This window comes from Agaricus bisporus, assembly GCF_000300575.1.
Source record: "Agaricus bisporus var. bisporus H97 unplaced genomic scaffold AGABI2scaffold_1, whole genome shotgun sequence".
Lineage (NCBI taxonomy): Eukaryota > Fungi > Basidiomycota > Agaricomycetes > Agaricales > Agaricaceae > Agaricus > Agaricus bisporus.
This window is the reverse complement of record NW_006267344.1, coordinates 1613425-1638678: the sequence shown is the minus strand read 5'-3', so window position 1 is coordinate 1638678 and position 25254 is coordinate 1613425. Positions and strand designations below refer to the sequence as shown.

The 25254-nt window shown below is 47.8% G+C and overlaps 12 protein-coding genes and 1 non-coding gene across 13 annotated transcripts; 5 read left to right on the top strand and 8 right to left on the bottom strand.

Moving 5' to 3' along the window:
• Positions 1–701: 701 nt before the first annotated feature.
• AGABI2DRAFT_61398 (hypothetical protein) lies at positions 702–3688 on the top strand (the record flags this gene model as incomplete). Its single annotated transcript, XM_006454296.1, has 11 exons — positions 702–828; positions 907–1107; positions 1160–1363; positions 1422–1842; positions 1903–1973; positions 2026–2167; positions 2224–2761; positions 2812–2906; positions 2958–3244; positions 3308–3525; positions 3578–3688. The coding sequence occupies 11 exons, from the start codon at positions 702–704 to the stop codon at positions 3686–3688; spliced, it is 2415 nt and encodes an 804-aa protein (XP_006454359.1).
• Positions 3689–4005: 317 nt separating this feature from the next.
• On the bottom strand, positions 4006–6589 carry AGABI2DRAFT_114110 (hypothetical protein; the record flags this gene model as incomplete). Its single annotated transcript, XM_006454295.1, has 7 exons — positions 4006–4269; positions 4320–4393; positions 4452–4759; positions 4809–4990; positions 5051–5580; positions 5633–6353; positions 6404–6589. The coding sequence occupies 7 exons, from the start codon at positions 6587–6589 to the stop codon at positions 4006–4008; spliced, it is 2265 nt and encodes a 754-aa protein (XP_006454358.1).
• An 846-nt stretch (positions 6590–7435) lies between these two features.
• Positions 7436–9834, top strand: AGABI2DRAFT_175941 (hypothetical protein). Its single transcript, XM_006454294.1, has 10 exons — positions 7436–7970; positions 8024–8130; positions 8180–8310; positions 8422–8507; positions 8679–8803; positions 8909–9072; positions 9126–9180; positions 9231–9410; positions 9504–9592; positions 9643–9834. The coding sequence occupies exons 1-9, from the start codon at positions 7439–7441 to the stop codon at positions 9534–9536; spliced, it is 1413 nt and encodes a 470-aa protein (XP_006454357.1). The 5' UTR covers positions 7436–7438; the 3' UTR covers positions 9537–9592; positions 9643–9834.
• A 420-nt stretch (positions 9835–10254) lies between these two features.
• Positions 10255–11779, top strand: AGABI2DRAFT_175940 (hypothetical protein; the record flags this gene model as incomplete). Its single annotated transcript, XM_006454910.1, has 4 exons — positions 10255–10492; positions 10547–10974; positions 11112–11514; positions 11596–11779. Coding segments are annotated over exons 1-4 (1182 nt in total), but the record flags the coding sequence as incomplete, so codon positions are not given.
• AGABI2DRAFT_189632 (hypothetical protein) lies at positions 10315–13376 on the bottom strand. The gene is made up of 10 exons (XM_006454293.1): positions 13197–13376; positions 12900–13139; positions 12657–12843; positions 12441–12588; positions 12224–12390; positions 11596–12170; positions 11209–11514; positions 11112–11160; positions 10547–10974; positions 10315–10492 (listed from the first exon to the last, which is right to left on the bottom strand). The coding sequence occupies exons 1-6, from the start codon at positions 13300–13302 to the stop codon at positions 12125–12127; spliced, it is 894 nt and encodes a 297-aa protein (XP_006454356.1). The 5' UTR covers positions 13303–13376; the 3' UTR covers positions 10315–10492; positions 10547–10974; positions 11112–11160; positions 11209–11514; positions 11596–12124.
• A 129-nt stretch (positions 13377–13505) lies between these two features.
• AGABI2DRAFT_133050 (hypothetical protein) lies at positions 13506–14305 on the bottom strand. Its single transcript, XM_006454292.1, has 3 exons — positions 14079–14305; positions 13913–14026; positions 13506–13850 (listed from the first exon to the last, which is right to left on the bottom strand). Exons 1-3 carry the CDS (start codon positions 14271–14273, stop codon positions 13842–13844), a joined length of 318 nt encoding a protein of 105 aa, XP_006454355.1. The 5' UTR covers positions 14274–14305; the 3' UTR covers positions 13506–13841.
• Positions 14295–15169, bottom strand: AGABI2DRAFT_197363 (hypothetical protein). Its single transcript, XM_006454291.1, has 5 exons — positions 15108–15169; positions 15009–15060; positions 14769–14960; positions 14569–14717; positions 14295–14516 (listed from the first exon to the last, which is right to left on the bottom strand). The coding sequence occupies exons 1-5, from the start codon at positions 15141–15143 to the stop codon at positions 14388–14390; spliced, it is 558 nt and encodes a 185-aa protein (XP_006454354.1). The 5' UTR covers positions 15144–15169; the 3' UTR covers positions 14295–14387.
• Positions 15170–15185: 16 nt separating this feature from the next.
• On the top strand, positions 15186–17146 carry AGABI2DRAFT_182326 (hypothetical protein). Its single transcript, XM_006454290.1, has 9 exons — positions 15186–15275; positions 15330–15394; positions 15443–15641; positions 15695–15819; positions 15884–16006; positions 16056–16245; positions 16300–16474; positions 16526–16665; positions 16721–17146. The coding sequence occupies exons 1-9, from the start codon at positions 15222–15224 to the stop codon at positions 16784–16786; spliced, it is 1137 nt and encodes a 378-aa protein (XP_006454353.1). The 5' UTR covers positions 15186–15221; the 3' UTR covers positions 16787–17146.
• An 862-nt stretch (positions 17147–18008) lies between these two features.
• On the bottom strand, positions 18009–18952 carry AGABI2DRAFT_189622 (hypothetical protein). The gene is made up of 3 exons (XM_006454289.1): positions 18582–18952; positions 18275–18526; positions 18009–18224 (listed from the first exon to the last, which is right to left on the bottom strand). Exons 1-3 carry the CDS (start codon positions 18856–18858, stop codon positions 18061–18063), a joined length of 693 nt encoding a protein of 230 aa, XP_006454352.1. The 5' UTR covers positions 18859–18952; the 3' UTR covers positions 18009–18060.
• Positions 18953–19240: 288 nt separating this feature from the next.
• Positions 19241–19782, bottom strand: AGABI2DRAFT_114104 (hypothetical protein; the record flags this gene model as incomplete). Its single annotated transcript, XM_006454288.1, has 2 exons — positions 19241–19628; positions 19685–19782. The coding sequence occupies 2 exons, from the start codon at positions 19780–19782 to the stop codon at positions 19241–19243; spliced, it is 486 nt and encodes a 161-aa protein (XP_006454351.1).
• A 640-nt stretch (positions 19783–20422) lies between these two features.
• AGABI2DRAFT_189621 (hypothetical protein) lies at positions 20423–22878 on the bottom strand. The gene is made up of 9 exons (XM_006454287.1): positions 22754–22878; positions 22402–22698; positions 22104–22352; positions 21818–22054; positions 21650–21764; positions 21353–21598; positions 20961–21298; positions 20638–20912; positions 20423–20587 (listed from the first exon to the last, which is right to left on the bottom strand). The coding sequence occupies exons 1-8, from the start codon at positions 22778–22780 to the stop codon at positions 20640–20642; spliced, it is 1782 nt and encodes a 593-aa protein (XP_006454350.1). The 5' UTR covers positions 22781–22878; the 3' UTR covers positions 20423–20587; positions 20638–20639.
• A 352-nt stretch (positions 22879–23230) lies between these two features.
• AGABI2DRAFT_t5 lies at positions 23231–23306 on the bottom strand. The gene has a single exon. It is a non-coding gene; the product is annotated as a tRNA-Cys (tRNA).
• Positions 23307–23918: 612 nt separating this feature from the next.
• On the top strand, positions 23919–25115 carry AGABI2DRAFT_189619 (hypothetical protein). The gene is made up of 4 exons (XM_006454286.1): positions 23919–24031; positions 24084–24348; positions 24409–24856; positions 24924–25115. Exons 1-4 carry the CDS (start codon positions 23984–23986, stop codon positions 25024–25026), a joined length of 864 nt encoding a protein of 287 aa, XP_006454349.1. The 5' UTR covers positions 23919–23983; the 3' UTR covers positions 25027–25115.
• The last annotated feature ends 139 nt before the right edge of the window (positions 25116–25254 follow it).

The window sequence follows — 25254 nt, the reverse complement described above, 5'->3', positions numbered from 1 at the left end:
GGAGACGCCCCAGCTGCCCCCGCTCGACATCCAGCACACCGTGGGCGACTCTGCCCAGCCTTTTGCAGACGCCTTCGACGCCGTCTTCCATGACGTCCAGCTCTCCCAGAGCCCTCCCAGAGCCCTCCGCAAGTCTCTCTCCGTCGACTCTCTCGCTGTCTCCCCCCCGCGCACCCATAAAGAACCCCCCCACCCGCCTTCCAGAGGCTTCGTCGCTGGATTGGCCTCTGCCTTCCGTCGAGAGTCCAACTCTGACCTCCGGTCCACCCGCAACCGTGGCGCAAGCGTAAGCTCCATTCGCGAAAAACAGCCGCAGGTAGAGTCAGACGTAGATCGTCATCCCCTCCCAGATCGCGACCACCGCTTTCGCCGTCCTTCCCTGCGGGGGGCAGACCATGCCAAGCCCACCGTGCGCGGCGGCGAACTCCCCCTCCCTGCCAGGACTTCCACTTCTGCCCATGATCCTGTCACCCCCACAAATATCCCCCCCGACCAGGCTGTCCCTGCCCAGAATCCCACCTCCCGACGTATCGTCAATGCTCCTGCAAATTCCGGTCGCACTCGCAGCATGAGTAATGGTACCCAGTCCCAGCAACCGCATAAACGGATGGCCGTCAACACCCAGTTCTCCACTGTATGTGAATTCTACACTTTCATTGGTTTTACAATCGAATTCTCTCTAGGTCCCCCCTCCTCCAACAATGAACGAAAACGTAACCCTTGTTGTGATTGGGTCCCCAGGCTGCGGCAAAACACAAGCTATCCGCAGAGGCCTTTCCGGTTTCAACCTTTCAGAGGCACTTCCCTCCACAGTGCAAAGGGTTGTCGGTGATACCTCGGCCCCAATCTGTAAGCTTTCAGGCCGCCGCCCCAGCCGGTAACCACTGATAGTTGCACCTCCATTAGATACATACCGTTTGGGTACAATTGTTCGAGACAAAGTTCCAGACTGTCCCTTAACTGTGATAGAAATTGATGCCGCCGTAACCGACAACCACATTCCCAGAGACCACCTGTGGCCGCAGGCCGTTCCATCTATCGATGGAGCAGTGATATGTTATAATGCTGCAGATCGTTCTTCCTTTGTACCAATGGAACATTTGCTCCGTAAGTTCATTCCGCCTTTTGGTTGACGAGTGCGAATCTTGAATATTCCAAGGTGCATATCATGCCATGAGACTTCCTATAATCGTGCTTGCCTGTAAAGCAGATTTAGATCCTCAGGTGGAACCCGAATATGCTTCCAGCCTACTCCAACAATACCGTGCTGGTCTAGTTGAAGTCTCTGTTCATTCCGACGTTGGAAGAGATAAGCTCAAGCGCTCATTTGATTGGCTGCTAAAGGCCGTTTTCCGGCATCGGAGTTCGTTTTGTTTTTCTCCTCTCTGTTTTGTGTCGTACTCAACAAGTGGATGCAGAAGCTATCGATACAATCAATAAACCGGATCATACCTATTTCAACCCAGCCTCGCCAGATGTCCTTGTATCACCCTCACTACCATGGGAGGGCTCAAGCACCACGACACCAACCGCAGCCCAACAACTTCCACCATTTTCACCTTCTCACCATCGAATCCAATCTCAGTCCCACCACACTCATGTCCCAGAGAAATTGACAGTAGGCACAAACATTTCAACCGCTTCCGCGAATGTTCAGACTGAGGTTGGTCAATCCCCCGAAAACCACTCAGCTCAGGCTCCCTCAAGCTTGACGGGAGAATCTGTTATACGTGATGATGAACCAGCAAACCCGATTCCTCCTGATAACGAGCAGGAGGATGATACCACTGACCGCGTGCCTCGAGCGCCTTGCCAACCATCAGGGAAGGAAAAGGACAAACCGTATGTTTTCTATGCGATTCTGTGCTACTTGTATTGAATTTTTTTCTTGTGTTTTGTCAGGAAACCAGCCCAGTTTGCCACTCTTGACACATTGTTGGACAAACTTCTCTTCATCGCGGTCAGTGGAGATGGTACGCAAGATATCCAATCATATGGCTCTCGTGCTGAAGAATGTCGCTACAGATCCTAGCTTCATTTCCTCTTTCTTGCTCACATATCGCAGGTTTTGTACGCCTCGTAAAGTTCTGCTAGCTATGCAGAAGAAAATGCGAGATCTCGATGAACCGTCCGGAGATCCCATGTTTTCATGCTTTGCGCAGATGAGGTAGGGTCATTATACATCTTTGCTTCAGTTTCCTGACAACTTATACACTATTGTAGAATCTGTCACCTTTTAGAAATCTGGATCGCTGATTACCCCAACGATTTTGCTGTTAAAGGCACCGCAAGCGCGCTCCATGCTCTGATACGCTCAATTCTCGCAAAAACACACCTCTTGCATTATGGTTCACAACTTTTGCCTTTTCTTGAAATCCTCCCAATACTTGAAGACCAGGACGCAGTATGGGCGATTAAACCAGAGACGACTGAAGAAAGCGATGGAGAAAGCTTGATGGATGAAGAAGACTACATCAAACCTTACAGCGACAAACCTGATCCTCCCTCTGTGCCATCTTCAAGTCCTTCCGATACACACGCTGCCGTTCACAAACACACAGGGGAGCGGAAAGCTAGTTTACCCCTGGAGCGGACTCTGGGACTAGTGTCCAATGGCCCAACGGAACTTTTAGACCCTGCTTCTACAAAACAGCAATTGAAAGAACTGCATCGAATTGCGAATGAGGTCATGGCGATTGACGCCTCAGAGATTGCGGAAGAAATCACACGAGTCGAAGCTAAATATTTCCTTAATATAACGGTGAGTATTGACATCATGTCTCAAAAGCTATCTGATTATCGAGTGTACAGAATCGTGATTGGATGCATTTTGTTTTCCCGAAGCAAAGAAGGACAGATGATCCTATTGCGGCCTTCAACACGGTTGCCAATCATATTGGAGACTGGTATGTAATTTTAGCTTCTTACCCTACCTTCTAGTGTCTTACGTCTGACAGGGTTATATCTCTAATTCTCTGCCATGACAAACCACTCAAGCGTGCGCGACAAATGGAGAAAATGGTTGATATTGCCGCTCGGCTAAGGACGCTAAATAACTATTCGGCACTTCGTGCCTTTGTCGCTGGTATCAACAGTGCGACCTATCCAGGCGATGAAACAATGGAACTATTCAAGAGCAGGTCGCCGGAGCACGCTAAGAACCTTCAATCCTGGGAAGTTCTATTGCAAACACTGCGTGCCCACCGTGCATACAGACTTGCTCTTCGAAATAGCAAGGGATCATGTATTCCCGCAATGTAAGACAATCAGCTTATCTGTAACGTCCTACTCACGTTTCATAGGGAAGTTCATATCGCTGATATGATCAAGGCTCAGGAGAACAACAGGGACAGCAAGGAGGATGATCCATCAAAAATCCATTGGGCCAAGTTTAGTATGATGGGAAGGTTCGTTGCAATCACAACGCAATGCCAGAACCAGTGTCGCAGTTCCACGGACTATCACTTTCCGGATCGGCGGCATGTTCGAGACCTTTTTATCAGAAGAAATATAATGAGTCCGGAGGTGCGCTTCAGCTTCGATTCTACGTTCGTTCAATGGCTCATTTTTTTCTCAGCTTCAGCGTGCTCGCCTCAAAGACCCTGAACTAGGAGAGTATGGGCTCTTACCAAATCAGCACCTCCCTAAACAAGAAGCGCAAGCTATGCGTAGGCTCTTCTTTTGGTGACTGTCTCCGTTCTCCCGTCAAATCAGTGTTTTTCTTTGCTATGCCCTATTTGCATTTGTTCTGTTCATGTTACCCTTATACTTGTGTGTATGCTTGGATGATACCTGCGTTAGGGAATTCATGTTATTGGCTTCGCATCATTTATGTCTTTTCACACAAGCATGTATTTGTCCCTTGCTTTCTCTTAGACTATACCCTTCTGTCGCCCCTACATTTTGTTCTCGCTTTGCTATCATTCAGACGTGTAGGATCTGAAACACCGATGGTTTTAATAATAACGACCATAGTTATCATGATGGTGTGTGTAACACGTATCATCACTTTCTCCGCTTCCCTGAATTGACCCTTGTACCTCGCTTCGCCTTCGGGGGCCCTTTGAATTCTCGGTCAAAATGACTTTTTGAAGTCTTCTTTGATGAACTCCTTCGCTTGGGTTTTGATGATTCGACGGCGCCAATCTTGGCAGGACGAGATGCCTTTTTTGCAGAACGGATGGCGGCAGTGATGGCTTTACCATCTCCCAATTCCCTATCTTCTTCCATTGCAATCTTCCGCCTCTTGGCCTTACGTGTAGTGGAATGCTGGTCAAGCTTTAGTCGGAGTATGAACCTACAGATCTCCTGAAAAATACCTTTTGTGTGTTTGCTGCAGCCTTTGGGCGTTGCGTTGGCTTAGATCCTTGCTCATGTTCGTTTTTGCTGATCGCTGAAGATTGAGAATATCAGACAGTATCAAGTTATGAGGTAGATGATAAACGCCGTACTCTGAGAAGCTTTTTTTTCTTGGCCCGTTTGGAACCATGTCCGAGCTGGACGAGAAAAAATCTCATTTTGATGCTCGATTAGATTCTGTCCCTTCTTCAATTCCATCTCTGCCTTACGCATCTGCTTTTCCTCCTTCTCTTCGCGTAGGACATGAGTAATTTCGTCCTTCAATTCGACTAGTTTATCCGACCAGTGCTGCAAAGCCTCTGTTGGTAGTACACGATGACGGACTTGATCCTCAGCAGCAGCGTGCTTTATAGCGGCTCTCAGCATCTTACGATCTGCTTCTCCAACCAGTGTAACAGCTCTGCTCGTAAGTGAGTGTAGTTGGAAATCATTGGAAGGTCGTCACCCACCGTCCTCCTCTTCCTGCACGAGCAGTCCGACCCACTCGATGTAAGTATTGTGCGAGTTGGGTTGGCATGTCGTAATTAATTACCGTCTCCACGCCTTTAATATCTAGACCTCGGGACGCTAGATCAGTGGCCATTAAAAAATCAACGGCGTCATCACGGAAGAGTTGAAGTGCTCTCAAGCGCTTCCGAATACATGTCAACCTCATGTATACCATAATCAGATGCAAGATTTTACGGCATACCTGTTCTTGAGATAAATCCCCATGTAGCTCTTCACATTTCATGCCCAACAGACTGAAAACGATCCGCATCTGATGAGCCAGCTTCTTGCTACGGAGGAAAACAATCACTCGACGTTTGAATGTTCGCCTACATAGGGTCACTAGCATGGCAGAGCGTTCGGCCTCTTTCCCTGCTCGTACGCGCACGAACTCTTGTATGAGGCCACGTGCGGTTGTACGTTTGGGGTCCACAAACAATCGCACTGGTTTTTCTAGGGAGACGCGAACAAGTTCATCCACCGAGTCAGTCATCGTAGCCGAGAACAGCATGGTCTGACGAGATCTAGGACACGACTTGATGATTTCCGTTAACTCGTCAGAAAACCCTTCAGACAGGATTCTATCCGCTTCGTCAATGACCAAGATATCAAGGGCATCGAGAGAAAATGAAGCAGAGTTGCGAATATGGTCAATGAGCCGGCCAGGCGTGGCGATGACGATGTCGGGTCGCGACCGTAAATCTGCTTCCTGACTTTTCAAGGACAGACCACCTGTATATCATATTTGAATGCCAAGAACAATAATGGAAAGAAAATAACACACCTACAACAAGGCAGAGGCGGATATCGGTGTGAATTGATAATTTTGTACCCACTTCATAGCACTGCACGGCAAGTTCTCGAGTGGGTACCAGGACAAGACAACGAATGGCAGCGGCTTTTTTGCCTTTTTCCCGGAATAGAAGACGTTCGATCATAGGTATCATAAATGCAGCAGTTTTTCCCGAGCCAGTAACAGCATTCCCGACGACATCTTTGCCCAACAGAGCAACCGGGATTGTTGAAGCTTGAATTGGTGTCGGCTTGTTGAACCCGAGATTTGTTACAGCTTTCATAAGAGGCCTAGAGAGGTTCATAGACAAGAATGAATTATGTGTACTCTTTGAAGCAGGTATCTCCTGGTCGAAAAATGCGGTCTTGCGGTCCTTCTCTGCTTGAGTTTCGTCTTCAGAGTCGTCATCGTCTCCTGACGATTCGACTTTCTCAGAGTCCATTTCTTCTTCTTCAATATCACTATCATCCCCAGATGTAGCAAGTGGGTCATCATCAGACTCGCTCCCAGAAAGTTCTTCTCCGTTTTCAGCTTTGTCTGCCTTGTCCTCTGCTTGGTCAAATCCTTCGGCACTACTCTCCGTATCTTCCTCGCTCTCTGAAGATTCGTCGACAGAATTCCCAGAGTCTTCATCATCCTCTTCAATTTCAGACTTTTTGCGTTTTAAGATAGGCCTGCGTCGAGCAATAATATCATCAACGGAGATAGGAACCTATGATAAAGTAGGCTTTGTATTTCAAAAAGAGGTTTGCGGCCACGTACTGGTTTAGAGCCCGACTTGACCCAATCCTCTGCCAAAGTGTGGCTTGCTATCTCAAGGTAAGGATCATCAGCGACATCGAAAATAAATTCAGGGTTGAGATTGGCTTCATCTTGTGCACTTTTAGGTATACTGTCCACCCCACCTTCATCTTCCGAGTCGATGGTCATAACATAGTCTGCAGCCATCTGTAACGGAAATCAAGGAACACACTGAACAGAATGAGCAGAATGAGAGGAACGCGAAATTCTTTTGCACGTGATATGGAATTCAATTCACGAAGTTTCGATAGACTTTTGACCTGCTACAATGTCGACAACTGCCTTCAATACTCTAGCGACATTCCAATTACCAACACCTTGCCGGATTCTCCCAACATCGTGCTGCTTGGACAAGGACCTAGTACTGCTTATCTCAAGGCTTGGATCGTTAGACCGCATCAGCCTCTGGAATACGACTCAGGGAACTAAAATTTGGGAAGTTGAAGTTGGAGAAGATGCAAATGACACACATGTCGTTGATTTGGCATGGAGTCCGGATGGTATGCCGTTTTTCCGACCACAATCACAATACAATGTAGATGGAAACGCTTTAGGTCAGAGCGTGGCTGTTCTTTACGAACCATTGAATATATCTATACACTCCATACAAGACGGAAAGAGGCTCTATAGTCTCCCTGTTGGCAACAAGCATTCCCAAACTAGCAGAAAACAAGCTATCGGTATCTCCATCAGGTGGTTTAAGGACGAACAACCTATCCAGCGGACATCAATTCCTGATATCTTCAAGAGGAATGGTCTCATCGTGAGGAGACTTCTAGACACGCTCTGCCCTCTCTAAGATGAGCCCAGACAGGATCCTCTCTATCGATTTTAAAGGCGCTTCCTCTGCTGGACAGTCTGCCCGACGACTATGATAGACCCCCGTCAGTCGAATGATTACTTACAATTTTTCAAGGGCCTACTCATCATTGAATCAGAACTGCTGATATCTTCACATTCCAAGGCTCTCATCCACGAACTTCTCAACGGGACACGATGCCGGATGCAGTGCGCGATTGGCCTACTCTAGTATCCGATCCGCTTCTTGCATCCATATGCCCGCCCGGGCATCAACCCACCAGTGATAGAACTGTATCCGATGATCCTGATGTTACCAACAGGGACAGTCTTCTTGTTGTGGCTGATGACGATGGTCACCTTTGGTGTTATCAAGACGGTGCTTTCCCTCTTGGGAGAGTCCAAGTCGGAAAAAACATGATCGCGCGTTGCTTGTATAGGGTGACATTATCCCCGTCGATACTTTGGTTAAATGTAGCAAAGTCTGCTGGTGATAACGACACGACCGCTCTCTGCGCCGTTCAGGTCGACCTTCCCCTCCTGAGGCAACGCTTTTGTAGAGAGCTCTCACAGCTGTCATCAACCGCCCGAGATTTAACGTGGTATGCTATGCGTGTGGTTAAAGAGATGAAGACCATCTGGTTTGGTTCTGACATGAACGGTGGTGCACGCGAATGGGGACCCCGTTGGCTACGCTCACTAGAAACAAAACAGAAAGAAAAATACGGTCGTAAGCAGGCTAAGTTCCTATCCATGTAAATATCTTGACTGATCAGTAAACAGAAGAAGAGTCCATTGCTATACTCGATCTCACATGCCTCTTAGTAACGGGACGTTCCTCTATATCACTCGCAGACTTTCTTGGAAGCGGAGAACAAACGAGTGAACGGGTAAACATGTTATGATTTGGGTTGAGCGACTCTAAAAATATCTTGCTAGAATATTCAAAAGTGGGAAACGTCGATGACGGAGTCCTTGGGAAAGCTACGGGATTGTGCCGAGAAACAGCTTGCGCCAGCGTTACAGCGGCTCCACCTGGTCCTTGAAGAGATCCAAGGGTGGTCCTTATTGTAAGTTCCTTCCATTTCATCGGATGTTGTATTGAATGTCCAAAGACCACAATATCGTGCTTTCGAGTTGTCGTTTGATCATATTTCGAGTATATTGGATTTTGCGACCAGGGGTGTCATATGCGCATCTTGGCTGTCTGTGACGGCACGCAGAGAGTTCACCCGATTCAGAGAATTTATTTCCTGGCTTAGGTTTGGTAAGTATTGTCCCCAATTTATTGTAATGACCTTATTTAGCACCCGAGCAGAAATTACCAACGCCAATCCCACAAATGAATCGCATGCTATACCTCGCCATGATATCCTAGAAGTCAATGCATACTTGATGTCAGGGCTAGTAGTGAGCTCAATTGACAAATGGTTTATAGGGCCTGTACCCAAGTTCACGCCTCGTGACCTTGGGATTCCGGTAGAGGACACGCGCCCTTTCAAACTCGTTTTGGAGCAAATCCACAACGTGGCGGGTAATCCCGAGCAATTGGATTGGCAAGCGGTAAGCAGTTTGATGTCCCTTTGTACACATTGCTGATCGGATTCAAGGACGGGACGCGAAGAGATCTCAGCCATTTGGACCGGAATCTCGATAGTCTGATACAAGAATTGGCAAGTCGTTGCCAACTCATTTTCGCTCGAGCAGGCGCAGCTGCGTCTCGCTCTGCTAGCGTCTCAACCGAACATCTTGCAACATCGTTTGACGTCCCCGCAGCGGAATACGGAGGTTTATCAAGTCGGAACATCCGGGAGCGGGTTTCAACAAGTAAGGTAAGAAAGGAAACACGTTTTGGTTCATATACCATTTATGGATTAGCATAAAGGAGAGGGAAGCGGTTCAACATTTCGCAAGCCCGAGTCCCGACGATAAATCGATATGTACGGTCTATTTCACGAGGTCATCGAGGTTTCTTTCTGACTAGCATCAGTATTGCTTGCTCGCTTGCGGTTTGACCCGACAAGGGATGTTTTGCCGAACGAAATATCTATTGGAGTCATTCAATGCTATTTTCCTGGGGATGAAGAACAAGGAAATGCGAAGTTCCTCGAAGTCGAGTTCTTTGACGACGAGAACCTTGTCATTATTTGCCAGTCTCAAAATTCTGGGAGTAAGTCTCTTCGATGCTCATCATTTATTTTACCATCACACTCAGTACCAGCAGACCTAGCATCAATAGCTATAATCAATTATGTCGATGTAGGCTATCAAGAACTCGAGCTTGCAAACTACGTAAAATGCTTCCGCGAAGATTTGATGAATACCGCAATGAATCTTTGGAGAAAAGGCGAAGTTAGGCGCTTTTCATTATCTGGAGGACATGGGACTGATATGCATGGCAGTTAACCGCAACGTTGTGCCCTTTAGAGAGACGCCGAGTAGTTCATAGCAGTAGGAGTGTAGGTTTCTCGATGGCGGTTAATGGGAGGGTAGGGCGAAGGGTGGCCTGTGTCCTTGACAACACGGGTACATCAATGGAGTCTTTCGACATGGAAGGCGAGGTGGAGGATATGGAGGTTGGGAGTGATGCATGATGACGGCGGAATATGATGGGTCGGTGCAGAGATGGGTGATGGAGGAGTGGTGTGCGATCGAACATGGGGTTGGAACCAAACCAGTATCCGACCCGACTTTTTTGCGTTCTAGCCTCGCTCGTGGTAAAAAAGATTTCACGGACATTGCGGTGAGAAAGAGGCCGCGAGGCGGGAGCACGTTGCCAGATTTTGGGGAGATCTGAGGGGGGTCGAGGGAGGATAGAGATATTTGCCGGAGTGGACCGGCCGATGGATCTGGGTGAAAATTGCATGGAAGCAATGGAGATAATTGCCGTAGGCCAAGTTCCTTTCAGGCCCCAATGCTGCTTCTGTAAGTCTGAGCGCCGCATCCCTTTCAGACCAAACCTAAATCATCCATTATATCGGTTACCCTCATCGTCGTGTCAAGGGCCGCGGACCCTCTCCTCGTGTCCTCCTTTTCCGTCGCTTTAAATCTCCATCTCTCCCATCCGCTCCAACATCCTCACCATGCCCAAGTCTCCCCGTGCCTCTCCCTCCTTCGCCACCGTCAAGTCCACCCCCGATAACCCAGTCTCGCGTCTCTCTGACATTGCCCTTCGCAAAAAGAAAAATGCAGACGCACAGGCCGCTTTCCGGGCCCGCCGAGCCAACTACATAGCCACCTTGGAGGAGACAGGTCCCGACACCCCTCCCCTTTTAGTAACTGGCCGCCGCTGACATTTCCCCTTAGTCACCAGCCTCGAATCGGTCGTCTTGCAGCTCCAGGATTCATGGCGTGAATCGCGTACCGAATTACAGGATGCCCGCCAAGAATTGCTTCGCCTCCAGCATCACTGTCGGGAACGAGACCGCTTTTGGCGTGATCTTTGGGAGAATCGAAGGGGCGGTCCAACCCCCGATGCGGACGACATCGCTTCATCTCCATCCTTCTCTCCGGTCCACGTTCATCCCAACGGCCTCGGCTCCCAAATTCAAAATTCTCAACTCGGCCCTTATACTCTCGACGGTATGACCTACCGGACATCCGAAGACACGCCTTCACAGCCGCCATATGCCGGCCAGCAAGACTTCTCTACGACGGTTCCCAATCCATTGCCCTTTAACGATGGTGATGTTTCGGGCGATGCTTCTCATTGCCTCGGTCAAAGGGTTGAAAAGGTCAGTAATCCACCCCTTGCCTGACTTCAGGGTCGATGGAGCAATAGCTCTCAGATCGTCTTGCCGAGTACTGTTGAAGATAGTCATCTTGAGACCTGCTTTTTTGACCTTCGCGTGGTGCTGACTCCCTTTCCCAGATGACATATGTCCCGCGTTTCCCCAACGATGATTCCAAACTTGCTCTGGGTAACTTTGAAGCTACCTCATTTACATTCAGCAGTGACCGGTTCACAGACAGTCGGTCATTGTCACCGACTTCTACGCCTAGTTCTTCATCGTCAACCTCGATACCCTCTGCATCTTACCCGTATACATTCCCGGACCCCGCCTTTACGCAAGACACCTTCCGTCGTCCTTCTCATGGTGCTGAAATGACCCTTCATGGTGGTACAGCAGACGTCTCAGTCATACCTGGTGCGGACGCGATCCGTTACCGCCTTGGAAACCGACAGCCGATGTCGATGACCGATCGTCCCATGCTACCCCAGACTCGACCAGGGAGTGCGAATGAATCTCAGCATGAACGTGGCAGTAGTGACGGTGACTCCGCTTCATACTCCAATTCTCGCCTTCGCTCACGTAGAAGCATTGCTTTGCGTTCTTCTCGATCGCCTTCTCCAGCTGCACCCGCACTATCATGCACAGTCGCTGTCATCAAGGCTCAAGCTTTCGGCGCTCTTAGGCGAACGCGGACGCGGACCAAAAAATCCACAGAAACGGCGAGTCGTGTCGCTCATGATGTGCTTGAAGCGCGTGGAATTGGCATCGGCTCCCGACAGCGAGCGAGTGAGGATGACGAATTTGATCTCACTTCTTAGCGTCCAGATCACTGAGAAACTATATATGATCCTATGATTCCTAGCCATTCTCTTGCTTTCTTTCTTTTTCTTTTTCTTTCTTTTAGAAAACTTATGGAGGAATGATGTATAATTTTAATACCATTACGACACGTTAGAGTTCTTTAAAGAGTCCGAACATTTGCATCTTCAAATATCCTAGCTCAGTTGTAGTACTTGAAGCTGTGTACAAATAATTCTGATCTTGATGTGCATATCTCGATTCACTGCTATCTCGATATTGATTCTACCTAAATGGAACTCTATCAAATACCGATATCCGCCGACCGTGCTTATTCTTTGGTAACTGTTGACTAGCCTACAATGGGGACGGCGACGTCCCAAGGGCCACGAATTTCACTGGAATGATGTGAATATACAGATAGCGAGAGCCACTAGCGCGTTCCACATACTTCTTGAATTTTTGTGCCCACATAAGCATGGCAGGTGCCACAAAAGTGACTACCATCAGGGTGGAGACGCAAAGATATGTGAACGTATCTGAGATATACGTAGCCACCCAAACTGCAGAGGCACCGAGCAGTAATGTCAACCCAACCCAGGCAGATGTGCAGGTCCCCTAGTAGAATATCAACGGTATAAGGGAATCACGGTAACTGTTGAACGTACTTGAATCAGTCGGCGAAGTAAGGGAAAGAAGGCGAATGTAACGACTGAGCAAATGGCTAAAGCAAACACGGCCATATCTGTTGACAAGCGGGACGCCAATACAACGGAACCGGATATGGCTGCATTCATAGATAGCACTGACGATAGACTGGACCAGTTGGAGTAAAGCACCCCATATTAGTGGGCTATAGAAGAGAGAAACCCCGGACTTCTTACCGCTCTTGGCCATGTTCATTCGTTGGCATGACACTATAGTCCGCTAGAAGGACATTCAGGGTAAACAAAACTGCGGATAATGCCCAAATTGAATCGGAGGATGTGGCCGCGGTGAGAGTCCGTAAAACAGGTGACAGAGATATAAGCGCTAGAAAAACCAGTATGGAAGATTTTAAGGTCTTGAGATCTGTTGAGGAATGTCGGCATGGAATTGGTTTTTTTGCAGGCGAGTGATAACCTTACGTTGCTCTGATGTGATCTTCCGACCGCGAAAATTTGAAGACTGCCGGGAACTAAGAAGTGACCAACAAACGTAGCCAACGCAAAAGGCGCCCATGGAAAACCACAATATGCCACGCGGATGGAGTACCCCAGCCCTCAAACGAAAAAAGATACCCAAGAATATGAAAATGGAAGATATATGTTGAGTGATTGCACATGTGAGTAGCACCAACGAAGAGTAGGTATAAGGCTTGAAGTTGGCTAAGATACAGCTCAAGTTTTCACCCGAACAACGGGGAGAAACATCTATCGACTTACGGTTCTTCCTCAGGGACTCTAGAAAGAATTGAGGGTGGATATAGTTGTCCTCGAAGCCTTGAGTTTTCCAAAGGATCTTTTCCCAATTACCTCCATCAGGCTTCATGCACCTGGAACTTCAAAAGTCAAGTACAGGCGGTGGTAAAGTTGGTAATACACTTCTTCAGGGTGAATGATGATGTTGGGTATGATGATGCGGCGTCCCACGATCATGTACTCGAAAGTAATAGATGAAGGTAAAGCTTAATCATTGTGACCCTGCACTAACACCTCATGTGGCATACTACTTACTGCCTGTTCAATCCTCGTGATTGGTAGAGTCTATGGTATTCGAAGAGAGCGAATTTCAATGTGAAGGTCGCGAAATATTCCTAGCATCAGAATAAGAGACTCCAAAATTAATGCACGACCATTCCTCATTGGACATTTCCCTTCATGGAGTAGTCTATCGGATCTACTGTCATGTCTGATAGCCATACCAAGAGTCTTCCATGGGATGAATCCCGAGGGTGGGGTTCTGAGGAACGCATCACCGAAAGTGGTATAATTCAAGGCAGGAAGCAGAGAAACAGCACCTCGAGGCGCGGAATGGGTGCGGCGCGAGTGCAATGGTATAGAAAGGAAACGGGATACGATAGGAAAGCATTAATCCCACTAAGTGTCAGCGCCATGTCACAGATCAGTAGCTGTAGGAGGACAGTAACAGAAGAACTCACCACAAGACGTTCAGGCTGCTGAGGCTCGGCGGAGCCTTTCGCATTCTGTTGCGCGACCTTGGCAGCGAGCTGCCCTGCTTTGGGATTCGATGAATTGGTTCCCCGTTGCTGGGCCTACTGGAGTGTTCGAGAACAAAGAAGCAAGAATAAGTGCTCAAGGACTGACGGCCTGCATGCGACGTTCTGCAGCTTCCGCTGCCGCTGTTCGAGGATCGCGAGCAGATGTTGGAGCGCCTCCACTGGTAGTATTTCCGCTGGTAGTATTTCCACTGTTAGGATTCCCACCGGTAGTGTTTGCACCAGTACCCAATACAATATGGCCACCCTGGTAGTGGCTCGACTTTGAACAAAGCGAACCCATATTGTGGTGGGTTGCAGCGGATGGGAGTAGAGCCAAAGCAGTAAATATAAGCGGCACTGGGTACGACATATTCACACGGGATCAATACACGAAATAATACACTGGCATGGTAGATTATGGACGGAGAGGAATGTCGTTATCGCTCTGAGATTCTCTCTCTCTCTCCAGCCTTTCATAGTCTGAATCTCGGTGGATTTGACCAAGGCGGAACCGTTCTCTTTGTCTGCCAGGAACGAATGTTTCCTAAGATATCCTCAGCACATAGCATCTGCAGTCATCCACGGCAGAGTCTCACCTCCAACCATCGTCGCCCGTTTTGCCAAGGCAGTTCGGAAGTCAAACCTACCTTTGCGATGCGGTTCTTTATTCCCGCAACTAACAGCAGACCGAAGACTGTGAGTAGGAAAAGTGTAACCACCAGCTGGTCCCTGGGGGAGTCGCGCTCTGTATACCGTTAGAAGCTGAATGCAATCTTCGTGGCCATAATTTGCGCACGGAAACATCTTGCCTCTACATCTCCCTCTTTACCGGTGGCGGTGTCGGGGTTGGTGTCCCCTAACGAGGCACCCGCGCAGATGGGTAGATTCTGGTTAAGACACCACTTTTTTGTGCAGGACAGGCAGGGCTGAGCAGGGTTATCTGGAAGATCGAGGTGAAGGATTGTAGAGTTTGTCTGAAAACATATGCCTGGGAGAGCATTGAATAATACATCGCAGATCCAAGAAGCAACAATACATTTGCAGAAGTTGGTGGCCTCCCACTTTTTCGAAGCTGCGGAGGCGACAGTCTGGGGAGGGGCATGAGACAGATGCAGCACGACGACGAGAGACTCACGGCGAGGGAGAGGAGCGGGAGGGAGGAGAGACGCATGAGGAGGAGGAGTCTGAAAGCGGCAGTGCTGTCGCTGCGTCTCCCACACGACCGCGTCTTCCCCTACCTCCTCCCCGCATGTCCGCAGAATTCGACAATGTCCTGACAAACCAGCCCGTCGTCATAGACAATGTCAGTCGCGTCCTCTTCAGACACATTCTCCCTAAGCGTCACCCATTCTTCTAGGGCTCCGGCACCATTAAGGCTGGCTTTGCTGGTGAGGATCGACCCAATTGCTTCTTTCCCTCATTGTGCGCCATCTCGTAGTCACTCAGCTTTCTCAAATGACCGGTCGTTAGTGTTGGTCGGCCGAAGCATACACGCGTAATGGCCGGTGCCCTCGAGGGTGATACTTTCATCGGTCGTAGAGCTCAAGAGTATCGTGGCCTTCTCAAAATTAAATATCCAATGGAGCATGGCATCGTGACCGACTGGGACGATATGGAAAAGATCTGGAATTGGATTTATGTCGAAGAACTCGCAACTCCAAGTGAAGAGGTGCTACTTTCATCGTGTAACCCTCACATCTTACCCATCCTCACATGTTGTAGCATCCTGTTCTTCTCACCGAGGCGCCTCTCAATCCTCGAAGTAACAGGGATGTTGCCGCTCAAATACTATTCGATACTTTCAACGTCCCAGCCCTCTTCACCTCCGTCCAAGCCGTCTTGTCACTGTCCGTTCCCCAATAGCATAGTGCGAGTTTGCATGATGAGCTCACTTATTTCCTGTGTTGACAGGTACGCATCTGGTCGAACAACCGGTATTGTCCTCGATTCAGGCGATGGAGTCACCCATGCCGTCCCGGTCTTTGAAGGCTTCTCGATGCCACACGCTATCCGTCGCATTGACATTGCTGGAAGGCAAGATGATTCAAACCCCGGAGTTTCCTAATCTAACGATCGCCATTAGAGATGTCACAGACTATTTGCAACTTCTTTTGCGAAAAGCGGGCCACCACCTCCACACGACGGCAGAGCGCGAAGTCGTCAGAACAATGAAGGAAAAGTGCTGTTATATCGCCATTAATCCCTCGAAGGAAGAGAAAGAGTCCCTTGGCCGCTTCGAGGATTTTACTCTCCCCGATGGAAATATCGTTCAAGTACGTTCCCTCACAGAACCTCTCGTGAGCTTGAATTTAATGCAAGCTCTAAAGCTTGGTCCTGAACGTTTTCGCGCGCCAGAAATCTTGTTCAATCCCGAGCTGATCGGCCAGGAGTATGCTGGTGTTCATCAAGTCATCGTTGACTCAATCCATCGTGTCGATTTAGACCTTCGCAAGAGCTTGTTCTCCAATATCGTTCTCAGCGGTGGCAGCACTTTGTGCAGAGGTGGATGATGATCTTATCCTTGGACCACATCCACTCATCTTGCGCTTTTAGGTTTTGGTGACCGTCTCCTCAACGAAGTCAAAAAGCTGGCTCTGAAAGATATCAAGATCAAGATCTATGCTCCACCTGAGCGCAAATACTCCACCTGGATAGGCGGGTCTATCTTAGCAGGCCTCAACACCTTCAAAAAGGTATCTCAAATCTAGCCATTCTGAGCATCCGCATCAAGACTAATTTGCTCTCTAGATGTGGGTTTCAGCCGAGGAGTACCAAGAGGATCCAGACATCATTCATAAAAAAGCAGGGTTCTAAGGCGTATAAACGCATTACTCTTAGTTATACCCTTCAAACTCTTGCGCTACTTATTGACTTGCTTGATACCTTCTTACACACATCTATTATCTTACTCTAGCAACACTCTGGGGCATTACTACGCGCCTCCATAACTCACATGTGGATTATAATCGGCGACAGGAGAGCAGACACGAAGAATAAATTGATCATGGAGTACATGCGGGCCATAAAAGAGACACCGAACCAAAGAGCCAGACGACTATTTTCCCTTCTTCGGTGGCTCGGCAGCCTTGACCTTTTTGGTACCGCGGAACTTTAGAAAAAGGGGACTTAGCATATGCATGAGGGCGAAGAATAATCAATGATACCTTCTTAGCACGGTTCTTTCGCTCCTTCCGCAGCTTGCGAGAAGGTTTGTCAGTCTTTGGTCTAAGTCCTGCCTAAACCTTGGTCAATCGTCACTCCCAAAGGGATATCACTGCAAACGCACTCGAACGAGACGGTGCTTCGGCTCCATCTTCTTTTGAGCGGCTTCGTCATCATAGATCAGGGCAAAGCCAGTGCTCCTGCCTCCACCGAAATGCGTCCGTAGTCCAAAAGTAATCACTCGGTTTTTGTCAGCCTTGTATAAAGTAGCGAGTTTTTCAGAGAGCTCGGTCCTGGAGACATTCGCACGGCCAGGGTGAAGCACTTCCACGACAAATTGGCGGCGCAACAGAAGGCGATTGGTGATGAACTTGCGCGTTCTTAACGTTATAGGCGTAGCATCTGCCTAGATTTTGATAAATCAGCTCTTATTGTCCAATACCCCATCGCTTGACTTTTCCCGATGTTCATGATAGCACATTAGAGACTCACCATAATGATCTGCTAGAGTCGAAGCCGCTGCCAGGTATTAGCAAAATGAAACTTCACAGTAACACGGCAGACATACCTTGTTCTTGAGGTCGTTGATGCAGTCACTCAGTTTGACCAACGTTGTGTGGCTGGGAACACTGTACAGTTTTCACGGTTGTTGCCGACTATCTTGATGTCACGTGCATCCATGAAATCGACGTGATGCTTGGCGCGTCGCGACTCGCGAGCCTGAAGATCAGCAGCGTCACTTGTCCTTTGAAACGAAATATCATTACGGGTTAGGGACGACTAGACTCGATAGTACATGAATTAGTAAACATGATGGTATGCGACGAGTAGAAATACATCTTATTACCAAAACAACTCAAAGAGCGGATTGCATAGGAACATGTGAAAGGCTGTGAATATTTACAGGGGAAAATAGCAAAAGCGACTCAGGCACAAATACCTAAAATCGAAAGGCCAAGACTGCAGGCCGATAGGAGTGTGTCCTGTACAGTTTTTATTAGGAGAGGATCGAGGACGTTGAGTAGGCCGTCACTGATGTTTTCTACAGCGTTAAGAACTTCGTCCAGGATGCACTTGATATCGTAAACAACTAGAAAAGGATCAGTCTCACAAGATATATGCGCAGCAATCTAAGCTCACTGGGTCCGAGCATAGGGCCAACCACCGGGAGTTGATAGACGACTACATCGATATAGGATAGGGTGTGTTTGTGAAGGTTGACCAGGTCCTTGAGTAAAGTCTCGAGCTTGTCATCCTTATTGTAATTGGCCAGTCCTTTGTCACGTCCCAGATATGCAAGGGCAGATTGAAATTCCGATATACTGGTTTTATACGTAGTCAAGCTTTCAACGACAGTGGGTTCCGCAACGGAAGAATCCTGGGACAACGCGCCTGACATGCAAAATATTAAGCGCGACCCAAGTAAGAACAGCCCACTCGCACGCACGCAGTTGTAGAGATGAGGACAGCACATCCTGATAACGCCTGACAAGAGTATTGTAAACATCTCGTGGTTCGGTGGTCCCTAAGCCCCGTTTGCCGAGATCTGAGGCGGTTAAGATCTGAGGGATTCGAGAAACCAGACTACGACCCAGAGTGTGACGATCGTTTTCGTACAACGGAAATGCTTCGCGTGAGTAATGAGGAACAGCCAATGGCGATGCTGCCACAAATAAGTCCAATGAAAGGCCCGCCAGTAAGACATAAACCATAGCAAGCAGCATTTTGATGTAATTCGACCTCTATAGAAGGGAGGGTAGCCGGTAGACGATTCGGAGTGGTAAAATGAAGAGTAAAAAGCCAATCGTTGGAATACTACGCGAACACCACACTTCGCCTTTTATGGAGATAGTCCTTTATTTGCTGACCTTTGGCTCGTTTCTATGACGTGTATGAGTGTCTAAAATTAACCAGAAGTAAAAAAAGCGGTTCTATATATAATTCCCGAGAGAAAGGTACTCGGTCGTCAAACCAATACTGTATACACCGAGCTTCCGAAACTAACAAGTAAAAGCTGGTATACGACTGTGTCCATACAGATATTCAGCTCTATAAAGAGCGACGATAGGGAAGAATAGTCCTATTGGGTCGTTGATCATGGATATTTCAGAAATCTCCACTGCGCCCCGAGTAGCCATGACCTTTGTTGCTCTCCCCATCCTTTCCGCTTCCCTTGTCACCGTAAGATCCTTCGCCACCATGCTGGCTACCGTGGTGGGCTCCATAGGGATAATACGGAGTGGGAGACGGTTTGTGGTAAGTAGAAGTAGTAGTATGATGAGGCTCAGGTACACAATAGTGGAGTGACTGGTACCAGTTATGGCCTTTGCCACACTGCGGCTCAGGATGATTCGGTTGAGGAGCATTTTTAGGAGCACAACAACCCTTATCCTTGTGCCAGTAATAACCGCTAGGGGGACAATAGGTACCTTTAGGAGGCTGAGGAGGGGAGTTCGGGCCTCCATAGGGTAAGCAGCATTTTTTATCGTCCCACCTGGTCCAGAATTGGTACTTGTTCTCAACGCAGGCCCAGTTTAAAGAATGACGCACCAGAATTCGTTAGACTTGCACCTCTCGCTGGGAACGTAGGACGACGCGGCCAATGGCAAGAGGGTCGACAACGCAATGAGGGCGCTTGAAACGCGCATTATTACTAGCCGTGAGTTTCAAGTGAGCGTCTGAAGCTGTAACAGAGAGACCGGAAGTCTCAAGAATAGGGAATATCGAGCATTGTGCACAAAGCCCAGTCTTTATACCCCGACTGTTTGGTCTGGTTATCAACTGGTTATAATTATCAGCATTCAAAAAAATAAGTGCTTGCGTGTTTTGATCAAACATAGTACTATATCATATCATGAGCATTTTGGGACCAAACTCTCAGGAGTGCAGTTTCTTTGATTGTGAAATGTCTCGGCAAGTCAAATGAAACATTAGCTAAACGGTTTACGTTAACCTCCGTACTTGAAGCTTGACCCTTAATCAACCTCCTTCAACCTCCTCACCGGACCTTTTGTGGTGCCTTTGGAGCGGCCCCTAATTGACGTCCCCCTCTAACAATTATCGAGGGCTCTCCTCAAGTTCGGGTCGGTTGTGTACTAGCTGGTAGGTGCATCGATTTGACCACTGAACACGTACAAGTTTGTTCTATATCGGTGCTGATATAAGTACCCAGGGAACTGACACCGTCAACAAATGACAGGAGACGGTACAGTATTGGCTGTTTCTTTAGACATTTTGAATCCCAGGGCGGTATCCAGGCAACATAGTTATTTCGAGCAACTCTACCCACCCATTCAATAGGATTTTCGACTTTTAAACCTTCAGTCAATATGCCAGAGATGAAGATGAAATCTCGCAATCGCTGGAGACTCGAGGGTAGTTAACGACTCCTGATTAGAACACAATTGATGACACAAAGTAATGATAAAATCTGTTACAGCCATTTCTACCTGTCTAAATTTCGACTGAATATACGTAGTATCGTGATTGTTGTGGTATCATACCTTTACGAATCTGCTGGGAGAGCTTTCTGTAGTGCGCGGGAGGCAAAGTACCGGACATCGGCATCAACATCATCTTTCTGTCGTTCTAACGCAGGGAGGATCAATTCCTGGACGAATTGACGGCCCCCGGGCGTAGAGTTAAAAGATGCTGCCATCACTTCCAGGCATTTCGCTACGTTGAAACGAATATTAGGAATGTGATCCTTCGATAATTCCAGAAGTGGATTGATTATGTCCGCTCGCAAGATCTCAAGCGTCAAAGAAGGTGAAATCGTCTGGGCAAGAACTAAGTCTGAATCAGAAGAGATGATGAACTAACATACTGTGATTGCCTGAACAGTCGTCATCCTGAAGAGGAAGCTCGGATGAGACCCCATTCCAACCACCTTTGGTACAATAGCTGCTCGAGCCCACTCAACGCCGAAGACTTCAATCAGTTTTTTGAGATTGACGATCGCAGCTTCCCGGATGCTGTAAACCGAATCTCCCAACCATGACATACACAGGTTGCCCAGTTCTTCATCAAAAAAGGGTTTACCGAATTGAGTAGCAAGGAGGGGAATGTACTGAATAATCGCCTGTCGCACTCGCCACGATTTGTCTTCAGCTAGCTCCATGATAGCCGGAAGCAAGCTTTCAGAAAGAAGCTCAATACCAATTACTGTGGGTGATTAGTACATTGATGTCCAACCCGAAAATGAGCGGCAAGGCATACCATTATTGACTGTTTCGAGTTTACTGATGATATTCAATCGTACTTCAGAGAAATCATCTTTCAAGAGATGCAAAAAAAGCGGAAGAAGATGTTCGATAGTTGGCTCTCGGTTCAACAAAGGCGCGAGACCATGAATCTGGTTCGCTAGGGCCGCACGAACATGCTGAGACGTGTCTTGTGACAAGTCTCTAACACAGGGAATGATTCTGGCCAAGATGACTTCTTTGTCGAGTAGCTTGGAGAAGCCTATAACTCTTTTGGTTAAGTTATGTGATCATTTTCCTCAGCTAAACTCACCCGGTATTTGTGTGGCCGCAGCTGTTCGTACCTCTGCTTCATTATCTTTCAGAAGCTGGATGTACTGACCGAGCAGCTCTTCTCGCACCAACTCTGTCCCAACAGCCTCCGCAAGCTTTGAAATGTATTGAATATGAGGCATTTATAGGATCAGTAAAAAAAACTTGCCTCATTGAAATGGCTTGCAGCCATGTATCGCACTCGCCAGCTCTTGTCACCGATACTTTGCTTAGTCTGCTTCAGCAAGAGATCCTTAACTTCAGTCGGGGAGAGTTTCTGCGCGATGGCAATGAGATCCTCGACAGTCAGCAGTCGGACGGAGTCCTGATCGTCAGCTTGCAACCGCCTATAAACTTGCAAGCCTTCGGAGATGATATGCTGCTGGGAATACTGTTTAAGGAGGGGCTACAGTGCCTGTCAGCTTGGAAACTCGATCCAGTGAACGACTGCTGACCCCGAAAGATTTTGCAGCGGCTCTGCGAACCATGGGTGTATCGTCTGCCCCAAGAGCTGCATATGCTTTGCGCAATTCATCTTGAATGCCAGAGGAAACTTTAGAGTAAACCGGTGCGTAGAGTGCAGCAGCAGAAGTCCGTGACGTGAACCACTCGCCACCAGAGAGTCGTTTCAAAAGTGGGATATAGTATTGCTCTACTTGGCTTTGAGCTAACACTTCCGCTACTTTCGTTATTGATTCGGCGGCCTGTCACGGCTTGAATATAATGCATGATAGATGCAAAGAAACCGCGTACCTTATCCCGAACGAGTGTTTCTTCCACCGCAGAGAGATTCTCTAGCGGGCCAAGAAGAACATGGGCATACTCTTTACCCCCTACGTATTCCTCAAAGCTTTTACCTAACTCTTCCGCAAGAGCAAGAAGAACTTCATCTTCATCATCAATAGAATCTTGAAGAAAAGACATCAATTCATCCCGCGCGCGATCTGCACCTAACGCCAGTGCTATCGTGGGTAGACTATGAATTGCGTTCAGACGAAGCTGAACGTCTTCCGAACGTAACTCATCCATGAGCATGGCGATCGGCGCAATCTTAGATAGGCCGTGAGTTGAATTCGAGAGATCTCGCGGGTGGTCGAAAGCACACCTGTTCTATGCCCATCGATGGATCCATTGTGTTCTTTACAGACTAGGTACTGAGGTATTCGGGTTGCGGGTCCGTGCAAAAGTGTCTGGATTGGAAATACTCTTGATGGTGTGTGCTGTGTCCTGATACGTGCAGTACTATGGAAGCATTCCAAAAGCACTAAGGTATGAGATTCCTCCGTGTGATCACGTGCATCTCTGCGTCAGGCTCTCCTAGCTCAAGCGCTCACATCAGCAAAACGAACCAAAGCCTGTAAGGTGATACAAAGTTAGGTAAGGTCTACAATTATCCCACAATGACCACAAGGCCAAACCAACCCAAGTTAAATCGACAATCATGTTGAGTAGATTACAAACATAACAATTAAATGTAGGACATTACATTATTACAGGTGACCGAGTGACAAAATATTGAGCTGCCCGCTTTCTACCGGGCGGGCTGTTGAACGTGTGAACATACGGCTGTTGCAGCCCGAGCCAACGCATACGGGAGTCGAACCCGCTGCCTCTTGACAGAGTTGCGTTAGGCGCTTAGACCACTGAGCCATAGCGTTTAATTAATACTACAACTGATATATAGTATATATAGTATTTAGCTAGGTTAGGACTTAGTCAAACCTCCCACGCATCTCAATCTCGCTTAATATCACCTACATTGACATCGTTCGCGATCGAAAGGTGGCTTACTCGAGAAAACTAGCAAGTTCTACCTAGTAACCTACCCCTCAATGTAATAAGCATGTATTGTAATACAAACAAGGGTAATCCCCCTACAAAAATGGTGGTAAGTATGTATACTTCTTAAAATGCTTGTAATCTTGTCACGAAATAATAGATAATCATTTATTCCTCTACTATAATTGTATTGTGATTCTAATCTCTCGAAAATGATTATATGGCTATGTAATCATCCTACATGTATGTAAGGTCTACAAGGCTAAACCATCTTTGAACCGGTTTGCTGATGCACCTCTCAGAAATCCCTGAGGTCGAAAATCCAATACTAGCAGTGGAGATCTCCCCGCAATTCCCTTCTGTGATTAAAGTAGTGTTGGCCAGCTGCTTCCTACATGTCGAGAGCACCGTAAACTGCCCGGAGGCGGTCCGGAACGGCCCCTCATTTTATTTTATTCTATTTTATTTTTATTTTTTATTTGGTGGAGCAACGGCTCCCCATTTGAGCGGCACCGAGTTCCACTCAGGCGCTCACTCTTACACCACACCATTAAGCATGCCGGTCGACCGATTAGAAGATAAAGTCGTACTCAGACACCCCAAGGTATACAACCTGCCCCGCAAGTGCTTGTCCTATTCTGAGCGTTTGCAAATAGGGTGCTACAGTCGAGGTTCTGTATTACGGCGCTACTGTGACATCCTGGAAAGTTCAGGGCGTCGAAAGACTATTTGTATCCGCCAATGCGTCTCTGGACGGTTCAAAGCCAGTGCGAGGCGGTATACCTGTTGTTTTCCCTTGCTTTGGAGCCCCAACCCATCGCGACCACATGAAACTTCCCCAGCACGGCTTCGCCAGGAGCGAAGAGTGGTCCTTCGAAAGTATCGTACTTGACAACGATGTCGGTGTTTCCGTTCGGCTCAGTTAGTGCAAATCCCTTCTATCGATAGAGCAGAATCGCTCATATACTTTTGATTCAAAAGCTTTGAGTCCCACCGCCCGGATTGCCTCGAAATTCGAACGAAACTTCAAGCTTGCTTACGTCGTCACTCTGGCGGAGCATCAACTCAGCACCGATCTCCATGTCTATAACCCATCCGAAAGTTCTCATGACCTGGAGTTCCAGGCACTTTTCCATAATTACATCCGCGCCCCTGCATCATCAGTTAGAATTAAACCGCTACAAAATTTGGGTTACTACGACAAAACGCAACAAACTGACGAGGGCAAGGCTCTCCGCAGGATCGAATCACGAGCCGAGGTAGACGTCAATATTTTTACCGATTCCGTGTATGAGAATTCGCCTGGGGACTACCAGGTGAGTTGGTCTGGTGGGGAAATCGACATCCGTACCAAAAGCTTGGACAATGTCGTCGTCTGGAATCCTCAGGAAGGAGGGAAGAAGATCGCGGATATGGAGGAGAATGGCTGGTGAGTATTGATCGTCCTCATATAAATCTCAACAAGTCCTCAAACTCAGGTGCGACCGCCAATTCAGGGAAAGGTTCGTCTGTGTCGAACCTGGTTATGTTCGGGGCTTTGTTAAAGTTAGCCCTGGCGAAAAGTGGATCGGCCAACAGACCCTCACTATTAAAACTTAAGTATGTACAGTGTATACACCCAGAGAACCTTGATGTCTTGGTCCTTCTTCGCGTCCTTGGAATATACGTCAACTCGATGTCAAGGATGTATATCGTCTGTCTATCACTTAAGTTCATCATAATGAAACAGTCAACTTTTAGTCGTATTTGATATTAACTTGACTGAACCCGTGATCATCAACTGACCATGGGGATGCCTCGACTATTAGTTGAGTAAAATGTACATAC